Source organism: Electrona antarctica (genome assembly GCF_951216825.1).
Source record: "Electrona antarctica genome assembly, chromosome: 14".
NCBI classification, from domain to species: Eukaryota; Metazoa; Chordata; class Actinopteri; order Myctophiformes; family Myctophidae; genus Electrona; species Electrona antarctica.
Window position 1 is genome coordinate 45,098,649 of NC_136795.1, and position 12,632 is coordinate 45,111,280.

Consider the following 12,632-nt stretch of genomic DNA (forward strand, 5'->3'; position numbering starts at 1 on the left):
ACAAACACTGAAAAAAGCAAAAAGATCAAAACACGTCGCAGCAGGTTGCCAGGTTTTCCAGCGTCCACGCCGACGTCTACGGAATCCAAATGGCTGAAATCAGTGGTGGCGACGGAGAACTTTAATCCATGACTTTACTGTGATCTTGCTCTTTGTAAAGTCACTGAGGATGAGAGCGTCTGCTTAAATGCCAACGTTGTAAAGCAGAAATCCCCCCCTCCGGACTACCGACACATGAAGGGTCTCCTCCTCTCCTCTCTGCCTCTGGGCCGAGAGCTGGTCCCCCATGCGCGCACGCACACACACACATATAACACGCACGCACGTGCTGACCCACAGCGACATTTTGCAAGCACAAATGTACAACAATAATAGATGCATGAATCAATGCACATGCACACCAGGAACTGTAATGTAATGCTGTCGTTAGTTGAGGCACACAAATATGCATGCACGCCACGCACGCATGTACACACACACGCACGCACGCAAGCAGCGTGCACGGAGAGGGAGTAATAAGCACCCTCTGGTTCCTTAAAGAGGACGGCAGTTATTATGTAACCACTGGATCAGCACACATGCGCACGCCACACACACGCACACGCACACGCACGCGCGCGCGTGCGTGTGTGTGCAACACTCATCCACATATCATCTCCGTCGGGTGTTACTGTTACTTTTCAGGATTCAAGTTCAAAAGCATCAAAGGTAGCAGATCTACGTGTTCGCTTGTGGATCTGCAACTTCACCATGCTTCTGTGTTCAAGTAGGGTGTTTAATGTACCATAAAAACGCTGTTAATGTGTTCAAGGAGGGCGTTAATTAATTAATTTACCATAAAAACACAAAAGGTTAGAATATGGAGATGAGAGGTTTCTGACTTTCTGTCCCGACACCGATATGCATGCGACGTGTTTATTTGTACACAGACACAGAGTCAGACATGTAAAGATGCATGTGCACGCACACACGCACACACACACACACAAAGATTTGAATGATATTATATTAACATTAATATTAAAAAAGTGATACCAATAAATAAGAACTTAAAAGTGTTACTATATGTTAGCTCCATTGATCCAAGCCGGAAGACAAAATCGATCGATAGACTAAACATGCTCTGAAAATGCACGCGGCGCACGCGTCCCACCCATCCCATCTGACCACTAAACACGCGTCCCACCCATCCCATCTGACCACTAAACACGCGGCCCACCCATCTGACCACTAAACACGCGGCCCACCCATCTGACCACTAAACACGCGGCCCACCCATCCCATCTGACCACTAAACACGCGGCCCACCCATCCCATCTGACCACTAAACACACGGCCCACCCATCTGACCACTAAACACACGGCCCACCCATCTGACCACTAAACACACGGCCCACCCATCTGACCACTAAACACACGGCCCGCCCATCTGACCACTAAACACACGGCCCACCCATCTGACCACTAAACACACGGCCCACCCATCTGACCACTAAACACACGGCCCACCCATCTGACCACTAAACACACGGCCCACCCATCTGACCACTAAACACACGGCCCGCCCATCTGACCACTAAACACACGGCCCGCCCATCTGACCACTAAACACACGGCCCACCCATCTGACCACTAAACACACGGCCCACCCATCTGACCACTAAACACACGGCCCACCCATCTGACCACTAAACACACGGCCCACCCATCTGACCACTAAACACACGGCCCACCCATCTGACCACTAAACACACGGCCCACCCATCTGACCACTAAACGCGTGTCCCATCCATCTGACCACTAAACACGTCGGCCCACCCATCTGACCACTAAACGCGCGTCCCACCCATCTGACCACTAAACACGTCGGTCCACCCATCTGACCACTAAACACGTCGGTCCACCCATCTGACCACTAAACACGCGGCCCACTCATATGACCAATAAACACACGGCCCACCCATCTGACCACTAAACATGGTGGCCCACCAATCTGACCATTAAACACACGGCCCACCCATCTGACCACTAAACACACGGCCCACCCATCTGACCACTAAACACGCAGCCCACCCATCTGACCACTAAACACATGGCCAACCCATCTGACCACTAAACACACGGACCACTCATCTGACCATTAAAACGGGGCGGTTCCAGAAAAGGTTGACCCAGAAGAAATGGTTGAGAACCACCGACTGCACTAAAACAAATGTGTTCTTAGGAAAGGAAAAGGATTTGTCACAATCATGTGTCAGTTATCAATAACACACTTAAGAGAAAGTCAATATGGGATCAATATCAATATGTCGTCTGCAGGGCTGCACCAGTCTGTGGCTAATTACTGCATCCAACCCATGACGATTTAGAACAACCTCAGGAAGGCAGCCCAAACACTCCGCTGCACTTTAGAAAACAGAAGAACGCAATCAAACAAGCGACTTCACAGGAACAACAAGCGGCCTGTGGACTTGGCAACACTGGTTGACAAACAGGTATTATACCACAGGTCGCTTCGAGGAAGCAATCTGTTGAAACGGCCTTCTAGCCGTGGATTAAACCAGCACCATTCACCACCTAATCAAAACAAAGAATTCAGCTGCTCTGTTTTCCCAGAGCGCTAGCAAACTCGGTGGCTAGGCTAGCTAGTTTCTTGGGACATTTGTGGTCGTAGTGGCCATAGACATATATAAACACTAGATGGCTCAAGGCGGAGTTTCTGACGTCGTTCACCCGGCAGCCATCTTACATCGGGGATACAGTACAGTATGTTCAATGGCAGCTCAAACAGAAACAGTCATAACTCGCTCAAATCTTGACGGATTTACAAACGGGTTGGTTTATTACAAACGTTGTCAACGTGGCTATGATTCAGGACGCTTATCTGCTTAATTTATGTTTTTTATATGAACGTCGTATAAAAGCATATAAGTATGCGGACGTCTCTGACGTTTATAACAAACCAAACCGTTTGAAAATCGGTTGAAAATTGAGCAAGTTATGGTAATTTAAGAGTACATGCCCCATAGACCCAATGTTATGTGTCCCGAGGTAAGATGGCCGCCACGTAACGACGTCGCTCTCCATTGGCCAACAGCGCGGGTGAGCTATCTAGTGTTTATATATATCTATGGTAGTGGCTACATCTGTCATTTTGTCATTTAAAAAAAATATGTTTTTTCAGCGATTTTCTTAGTTTTAAGGGTAACTGTTGTATAATTGCAATATTACACTCGAGGGTGTGGTCACCGTCATCACTGTCGTGGCAATAATCACGTTAAACCACACCCTCTCGTGTAATATTGCTTAAATCTTCTACTGTCTTTTTATTGTGCACGTTCAACCTCTCGCCCCCATGTTGGGCGACAATGGTGACGGTCACACGTTGTCAGAAGTTGTCTAAAAGAAATGCATTTTCTACAACAGCGAAAACAGCTACAAGCTCAAGCTAACGCATCGCACCCCCCCCCCCCATCGCACCCCCCCCCCCCCCCCCCAGAAGCAAAGATTTGAGTAAAAAATGTTGGCTCTGAAAGAATATATATTAAAAGATTTGCACCACATTTTCACGATTTTTCAAAAATAGCAGACCTACAAGCTCGTAGCGCGGCGCTATGAGCTTGTAGGTCTGCTATTTTTCAATAGCTAAAGTATATAGTTAACTAAAACTATATAGTTATAGTTATAGTTAGCTTTTTTTATTTTTTTAACTTGAACAACATAAAAAATCGTAAAGAAAACGGCAAAGACGTTTAGGGGTAAGGCGGTATACACACAAGATAGGGGCCTTTATTTCTTTCCCTTTTTTTCTAACCACGTGCCCTCTGCGTGACACTGTCGGGTCCTGTAAACGTCACGTCAGTCGTTGACAGCCCGGGATGATGTCTTCTGTCTTGCTCAAGGGCACACGGTACAGTATATCAGCTGGTGGTGGTTACAGGGGCTCAGCCCTGTGATCTCTACGTCACGGGGGACAGTGTGCGAGCAGCCAGCGGATGAATGAACCCCCCGATGTACCACCAACTGTTCCTCACGTTAAACGTCATGCCCTGATCTACCCTGACACTCTGCAGTACGCCGAGACGCATGTTCTCTTCATCCTCTTAACCCATTTTGACCCGACGACAGATTCTACAAAATGTCTTCTGAATCCTGACGGTTTTCTGAAAACCCTATGTTTCTGTGTCAGTTCGTTCTCAAACATTTTCATGTCAAGGACCCCCAAAGATATATGTAATTGGTCGCCGACCCCCCATCTGAAAATATGTTTGTTCCAGGGACTGACCCCCCCAGAAGCAGAGATTTGAGTTAAAAACGTTGGCTCTGAAAGAATATATGTTCAAAGATTTTTCAAAAATAGCAGACCTACAAGCTCGTAGCGCGGCACTCGGTGCCGCGCTATGAGCTTGTAGATCTGCTATTTTTCATTAGCTAAATTATAACATAATGCTTAAAACACCAAAAGGGGTTCCCGCCCAAATTGGGTTAAACAGTAACCACTCCTTGTCCTATATACTTCGCATATATACCAATCCTATATACCAATCCTATACCAATCGCAAAACAAATGCCAATTGACAAGCCAACAACCTGCCACATCGTGACACGTAGTGAGCTTGTAGATCAGATATTTACTCAGTTTCATTATGTTTGCTTTTTAAAATAACTATTATTAATCGTAACGGAGGCAAAAGGACAGGGGTGCCGCTGGCCTAGCGGTCCAGGCGCATGGTATAGGCTCTGGCCTGACAGCGCGTCGCATATTCGAATAGCTTGTAGACTCTATACCAGGGGTGCCCAAAAGGTAGATTGCGATCTACCAGTAGATCACAAAGGCTGTGCAGGTAGATCACATGACATGTTGAAGAAAAAAAACGATTAAAAAAAAACATTTCCCCCCCTCTATTTCCCATTCCAAGTGCATTTGTCTTATACTGTACAGAATGTAACACGAACTCTACTATTCCGAAGCCCCCTCAGGTACATATTTAAACTATTTTCAGCAATGGTATAATAATTGATTTGGTGGGTAGATCTTGCCGAGCTGGTCATTTAGAAAGTAGCTCTCAAGTCATAAAGTGTGGGCACCCCTGCTCTATACCATAAAGATCGATTCAAATGTCACACTATCATTCATGACAAAAACGCCATGGATTTACAGCTGTAAATCTCCCATCCGTTCTATTCTGTAAACCATACATCTATAACCCTCAGGGATTCATAAACGTGGATATCATGTTACTGATTCAGTAACGATCCATTTATCCTCCTCGGTTCCTCAACTGTTTCTCTGGGGCAACTGAAGGAGCGTACAGGATGTCAACATATCATTCGCACGTCCGGAGACACACATTTCTGGCATTTTGCAGACAGCCGTGTCACGTTCCAGATTGACATACAAAATGAGTGAACAGGTAGCAAAGTGCATCGCTCAGTTTCACTTTGACAGGACACCCTAGTTTAACTTTGACAGGACACCCTAGTTTCACTTTGACAGGACACCCTGGTCGCTCCAAGGACTGGTCCTGTGAGACTTTCGCTACCGAGCAGTCTTACTACAAACCCGCTGTGCACATAGGCCAATATGTTTATGTGTGACTGAGTACACAATACAATCCGCAGTTTTAATTCAACTTGAGAAAGTGTGAAAATTGACCCAAATGTACCTTCAGGTTTTCAGATAGCAGATTTTCACAAAAATGTTTGCACAAACACGCAAAAGGACACTACATTTGCCTCACCCATGCTCGTCTTTAGACTGACTGTGCGTGTGTGTAGGGTACCATAGGAAAATCATCGCTTTAGCATGAACACAACCAGAGTTACTGCTCAATTTTGTAGCGATTCGTTACACTAGTCTCAGAGTTAAATTATGAATTATTATAATGTTTGGTTGTCCCACTTCCTTTTTCTCTGTGTGTGACTGCAGTACTGTGTAGATAAGATTGTGTGATAGACAACGCGTGCGTGCGTGCGTGCATGCGTGCGTGCGTGGCGTCCTCACCTGCACAGTTGGCGTAGCGCCGCCCGGCCACGCTGTCCAGCAGGGCCAGGATCAGGTTGTCGGGGGTGTCTGCAGTCAGCGGCGTCCATCCCAGAGCTCCGTCCGCCAGCAGGCTGGCCTCGGAGCTCTGCTCGTCGCTGGACAGCGACGGGCTGCGGACGTCTCCCCCTCCTCCTCCTCCGACGCTAGAACTCGACCCCGAGCTGGTGGTGGTGACGGTACCGGGCCCGTTGACGGGGGCCGGGCAGTGGTGGTACCCGCCACCGGGCGCCGCTGCGGAGGGCCAGGAGGGGGGGTCCTCGCTGTCCGGGCTGCGGGGAGGGAGAGAGGAGGGAGAGGGTCAAAATGATTTATTAAGTGAGTCAGTTAAATGAGTCATTTAGACCTGAGGACGATACTACAAATGTCTTCTAAATCCTGACAGTTTTCTGAAATACCCACGTTTCTATGTCAGTGGTTCTCAAACGTTTTCATGTCAAGGACCCCCAGAATTATGTATTTGGCCACGGACCCCCCATCTGAAAATATGTTGTTCCAACAGGGACCCCCCAGAAGCAAAGATTTGAGTTAAAAACATTCGCTCGGAAAGAATATATATTCAAAGATTTGCGCCACATTTTCACGATTTTTCAAAAATAGCAGACCTACAAGCTCGTAGCTCGCCACTCGGTGGCGCGCCACGAACTTGTAGATCTGCTATTTTTCAACAGCTATAGCACAACATAATGCTTAGTTAAAACACCAAGAGGGGTTCCCGCCCAAAATGGGTTTTAAGTGAGTCAGTTAAATGAGTTATTAAGGCAGCTCTCCACCAAACAGACTACTACAGAGTGCAGATTTACTGCAGACTGGCCGTCGTCGACAGGGTGTGAAGTCGGTTGGAAGGTGTGAAAAAAAAAGTTGCTGAATGCACCTGAGAGCTGACACCGACAGACGGCTACTATGGTGCTAAAAATATCCTATATTATGGCTTGATGTCTTTTTCAACGGTAACCTTTTCCAACTCGCCCCAGCTTTTTTCCGCCGACCTCACGCCGACAGCTCGGTGCGGCGGTTCTTGTATTCTTTATTTTGTTTTACTGAGAATAAGGTTAGAAATAAGTTTAGGGTTAGGCATAGTTTTACTGGGGTTAAGTTTAAGAATAGGGTTAGGTTTAGGCATCGTTTTACTGAGGTTGAGGTTAGGAATAAGGTTAGGTTTAACCGTTTAAGCATAATTTACTTAGATTACTTTAGGAATACCAGGCCGCGCTGTTCTGCCGGCTGTACTCCCGGGGCGAGTTGGTAAAGGGGCGAGCAGTCTCGTATTCTTTTTCAACAACAAGCTTCGCTACAACTTGCGACCCGATGTGTACCCATGCACCGCCTATTCAACAGCAGATTTTTGGCAACAGACGAGGGCCCCCAGTTATATTTGCGAGAGGTCACAGACACCCCAGTTGAAAAATTGTCAGTGTTAATTTAACTCAACAAAAGGGAACCTTACGGACCTTACAGACCTCATGTTGAGAACCAGTGATTTATTAGCAAACTTTTTATTTGCATGTGCTTATGTGCGTGTGCGTGTGTGTGTGTGTGTGTGTGTGCGCGTGTGTGCGTGTGTGACTGTGTGACTGTGTGTGCGCACGTGTGTGTGTGTGTGTGTGTGTGTGTGCGTGTGTGCGTGTGTGACTGTGTGTGCGCACATGTGTGTGTGTGTGTGTGTCTCTGATCCCAGGTCAGCTAAGGGCAGGTATAGATTGGGAGAGGCAAGTATGGACAACGGAAGAATAGAGACAGAAAGAAAAACAAGACAAGGAAAACAGGTTGGCTCTTCCGCAATATTCCTGAAAAACTCAACTACGCTGAATTTTAAATGTCCACAAGAATGGCATGTGGATTGTGGAGGTACCTCCAATCCACCTGCTATGTATGTGACACCAAGTAAAGTTTCACGGTTAGAGGTCAAAAACTTAAGAAATGTCACAATTCTACTTGTTTTCTTAAATGGTTTAAGTGAGCTCAGGTCTGGTGGTGCTGGGAATAGACTCCGTTTCCTGCCAGCCAAACTAGTTAAACGCCATCGTACAAGACGTACAATCCAATCCCTCTCACCTGAAATACCGGCAAATATGTAAATTAGCTCAAACTCATGCAGCGTAGAGCCGTAGACTATGAGGTTTATTTTGATACGTTGTAAGTATACCAGCGCACAAACAGTTCACGAATTACATCATCATAACATTATCCTTAGTTTAAAGCTCTGGTTCTGATCGCAGGGTCCGGGGTAGAGACACCCCCAGGCAGGGGTTCGGATCCCCAGCTAAATGAGCGATAGCTCATCTTCACCATTATTATACCTACCATTATTAGACCTAGCCTCACTATATTGTTTTTTTCTTTTTAAACAAATACATTTTAATTTTGTCCATTCTGTATGGTGGAGTACGTTAATACAATAACATACAATTGGAGTGCTTGTATTTTCTATTTTGTCTCCCTGCTGTTCCATTGAGACATTTACATTGTGTCAAAGCACTAGGTCACGTCTCACCTAGACACATGGATCTGACACGAATTTTATCCCCTGAGCAAGCAGGCAGGCTCCATTAGCTCAATGGCAACAAGCCCTTGCTCAGGAAACCGCCGGGTTCAAATCCGGGGTGGAAGAGGAAAGTCGACACAGTTGTGCAAATGAGAAATGACATCTAACATCTTGTGTAACAAGGGGAAGGTACCAGGGAGGACATACTGTATAACATGTGTACCAAGTGGAAGGTACCAGGAAGGACATACTGTATAACATGTGTACCAAGAGGAAGGTACCAGGAAGGACATACTGTATAACATGTGTACCAAGAGGAAGGTACCAGGAAGGACATACTGTATAACATGTGTACCAAGAGGAAGGTACCAGGAAGGACATACTGTATAACATGTGTACCAAGAGGAAGGTACCAGGGAGGACATACTGTATAACATGTGTACCAAGAGGAAGGTACCAGGAAGGACAACTAACATCTTGTGTACCAAGAGGAAGGTACCAGGAAGGACAACTAACATCTTGTGTACCAAGAGGAAGGTACCAGGAAGGACATACTGTATAACATGTGTACCAAGAGGAAGGTACCAGGAAGGACAACTAACATCTTGTGTACCAAGGGGAAGGTACCAGGAAGGACATACTGTATAACATGTGTACCAAGAGGAAGGTACCAGGAAGGACATACTGTATAACATGTGTACCAAGAGGAAGGTACCAGGAAGGACAACTAACATCTTGTGTACCAAGAGGAAGGTACCAGGAAGGACAACTAACATCTTGTGTACCAAGAGGAAGGTACCAGGAAGGACATACTGTATAACATGTGTACCAAGGGGAAGGTACCAGGAAGGACATACTGTATAACATGTGTACCAAGAGGAAGGTACCAGGGAGGACATACTGTATAACATGTGTACCAAGGGGAAGGTACCAGGAAGGACATACTGTATAACATGTGTACCAAGGGTAAGGTACCAGGGAGGACAACTAACATCTTGTGTACCAAGAGGAAGGTACCAGGAAGGACAACTAACATCTTGTGTACCAAGGGAAGGTACCAGGGAGGACATACTGTATAACATGTGTACCAAGGGGAAGGTACCAGGAAGGACAACTAACATCTTGTGTACCAAGGGGAAGGTACCAGGAAGGACATACTGTATAACATGTGTACCAAGGGGAAGGTACCAGGAAGGACAACTAACATCTTGTGTACCAAGAGGAAGGAACCAGGAAGAACTAACATCTTGTGTACCAAGAGGAAGGTACCAGGGAGGACAACTAACATCTTGTGTACCAAGAGGAAGGTACCAGGAAGGACAACTAACATCTTGTGTACCAAGGGGAAGGTACCAGGGAAGACAACTAACATCTTGTGTACCAAGGGGAAGGTACCAGGGAAGACAACTAACATCTTGTGTACCAAGGGGAAGGTACCAGGAAGGACAACTAACATCTTGTGTACCAAGGGGAAGGTACCAGGGAAGACAACTAACATCTTGTGTACCAAGGGGAAGGTACCAGGAAGGACAACTAACATCTTGTGTACCAAGGGGAAGGTACCAGGGAAGACAACTAACATCTTGTGTACCAAGGGGAAGGTACCAGGAAGGACAACTAACATCTTGTGTACCAAGGGGAAGGTACCAGGAAGGACAACTAACATCTTGTGTACCAAGGGGAAGGTACCAGGGAAGACAACTAACATCTTGTGTACCAAGAGGAAGGTACCAGGGAGGACAACTAACATCTTGTGTACCAAGAGGAAGGTACCAGGGAGGACAACTAACATCTTGTGTACCAAGAGGAAGGTACCAGGGAGGACAAATCTTATAGAAAATCCTTGGAATAAAACACAACATCCCCTTTTTGTATTTATTATTGGCACATGGCTTTGTCCAGTTGGTCACACGACCATGCTTTTTTAGGGATTGCTGGTCCAATAGTATAGTATTGGCTCTCAAAGTGGGGGTCCGGGGACCCCCTAGGCGTCCTTGGAGGGGTTCCAGGGGATCCCCGCAGGCAAAAGTATATAGTTAATAAAGCATCAGAATCATTTCAACCACTTTATCCGTTTATACTTTGGCTATGCAAAAAACGGAAGATCTACTTGTAAGCTCACAGCGCATGCGCAGATCTGCTATTTTAGAAACTTTGGGGAAAAATATATATTTTTTTAAATTTTTACACATAAATCTTCTGTTCTGGGGGACCTGGGTGGCAGGCACAAAACATTTTCAGATGGGGGGGGGGGGGGGGGGGGGGTTAGAATCAATTGGGGGTCCGTCCTTCCAAAAGTTTGAGAACCACTGCAGTACAGCGACAACAATTTACACGAACACATTATTACAGGTTATACTGTTATTAATTTGACAACCCATCCATCCATCCAGCGTCATCTCTCACCTGAACACCTCGCGGGCCTGCCCGCTCTCGGGCGACGTCTCCCTGAAGAACGGCACCACCCGGGACAGGCTGGCCCGCCTGCGGGCCGCCCCGGTGGTCAACCCTCCCCCTCCTCCTCCTCCTCCTCCTCCTCCTCCGGCCTGCTTGTCCGCCCCTCCGAACCCCCCGGCCCGCGTCAGCGCCGTGGTCTGCTTCTTCAGGAACTTCTCCAGGGGTTTCATACCGGCCGGCATGGTGGATTTGTTTATTGGGGGGGAGTGGGACTCACTGTGGGACTGTTAGCTTCACTAGGATGAACTGTTTTCTCTCCCAGAACTAGAGGCAGGTGCTTCAGAATTGATGAAGAAGGGTTTACATCCTAGATTGCCGAGGCCAGCTCGAGCACCTCATCATGCAGATGGTTACAGTTTATTTTTTTTCCCACCCTTTTTGTGTGGGTGGGTGCGTGTGTGTGTGTGTGTGTGTGTGTGTGTGTGTGTGTGTGTGTGTGTGTGTGTGTGTGTGTGTGTGTGTGTGTGTGTGTGTGTGTGTGTGTGTGTGTGTGCAAAAGGAGAATTGTTGTTGGGTTTTTTTCTTAACCCATTTGTATAGGATTTTTTTTCCACACTCAAATCAGTGTTGCAGAGTGGAGAGAACGAGGTGGTGTTGAGAGGAGGTCTCTCTCTCTCTCTCTCTCTCTATGCACCTCCAAGCGGTGCTACAATACAGATTCCATCGTCGTCCCCCTGCCTGCAGAAACAGCCTATAATAATCCAGAAAACCACCTTCTTATTATTATTATTCTTCCACCACATCAAACAGTCGGTGTTTTAGTTCCCTCTCCTCCAGTCTAGTCCACGGTCCGGTCCGGTCCCGTCCGGTCCGGTATATGGGTCTTATATACCGCTAACGGTATTAACGGTTAACCGTCTCAGTAGTCAGGTCGTGGTCGTGCCTGCCTGGTGTTGGTGGTGCAGGCGGCTCGCTGCTGCTGTCCACTGCACAGATCCCGACGGGCCCCTGCAGAACCCTGCAGGCAGGCAGGCAGGCAGGCAGCGATCACACACAACAACACAACACAACACAACACACACACACAGAATAATGTTAAGAACACGAACCGAAAAGGAAGAGAAATCGTGCACCTCTCTCTCTCTCCCTCTCTACTATAGCTCTCTCTCTCTCTCTCTCTCTCCTCCGTGGCGGTGAATTCACACACTACACACACACACACACACACACACACACACACACACCACGCATTATATAGTCTTCATCATCTAAGCTACTATATATCTCCTCTTTATACACACAGTGCAGTCAGATTACGATCCCCCCTCCAAAAACATCAAAAGGCAGAGCGGAATGAATAAATAGTAAATGTTCGTACCTCTAAATGGGAAGAAAAACATGCAGGCGTGTTTAGTGTGTGATCGCTCCGTCCGACGTTCGTTCTGTCTGTCTGTCTGTCTGTCTGTCGCCTCACTCGCCTGGTTGTTGGAGCTGCAGTCTGTCTGTCTGTCTGTCTGTCTCTCTATCTGTCTCACAGACACAGTCTCACAAACAGCCTGTTTAAAGAAACAGCCAGGAAGAGAGAGAGCATAAGACTCTCTCTCTCTCTCTCTCTCACTGCCAAATTAGCAGAATGAGAAGTGACTCGTAACGTCCACAAGCAAGCGCTCTCTCTCTCTCTCTCTCTCTCACACACACACACACTCC

At 47.0% G+C, this 12,632-nt stretch overlaps 1 protein-coding gene across 1 annotated transcript in view; it reads right to left on the bottom strand.

The window, feature by feature from the left end:
- Nucleotides 1–11,167, bottom strand: part of rapgefl1 (Rap guanine nucleotide exchange factor (GEF)-like 1) — a gene marked incomplete at its 5' end in the record, with an annotated part of 85,536 nt that extends 74,369 nt beyond the window's left edge. Inside the window, 2 exons of the mRNA XM_079521354.1 lie at nt 6,005–6,315; nt 10,935–11,167. Coding sequence (XP_079377480.1) covers nt 6,005–6,315; nt 10,935–11,167 — 544 coding nt within the window. The remainder of the gene's footprint in view (nt 1–6,004; nt 6,316–10,934) is intronic.
- Between the last annotated feature and the right edge of the window lie 1,465 nt (nt 11,168–12,632).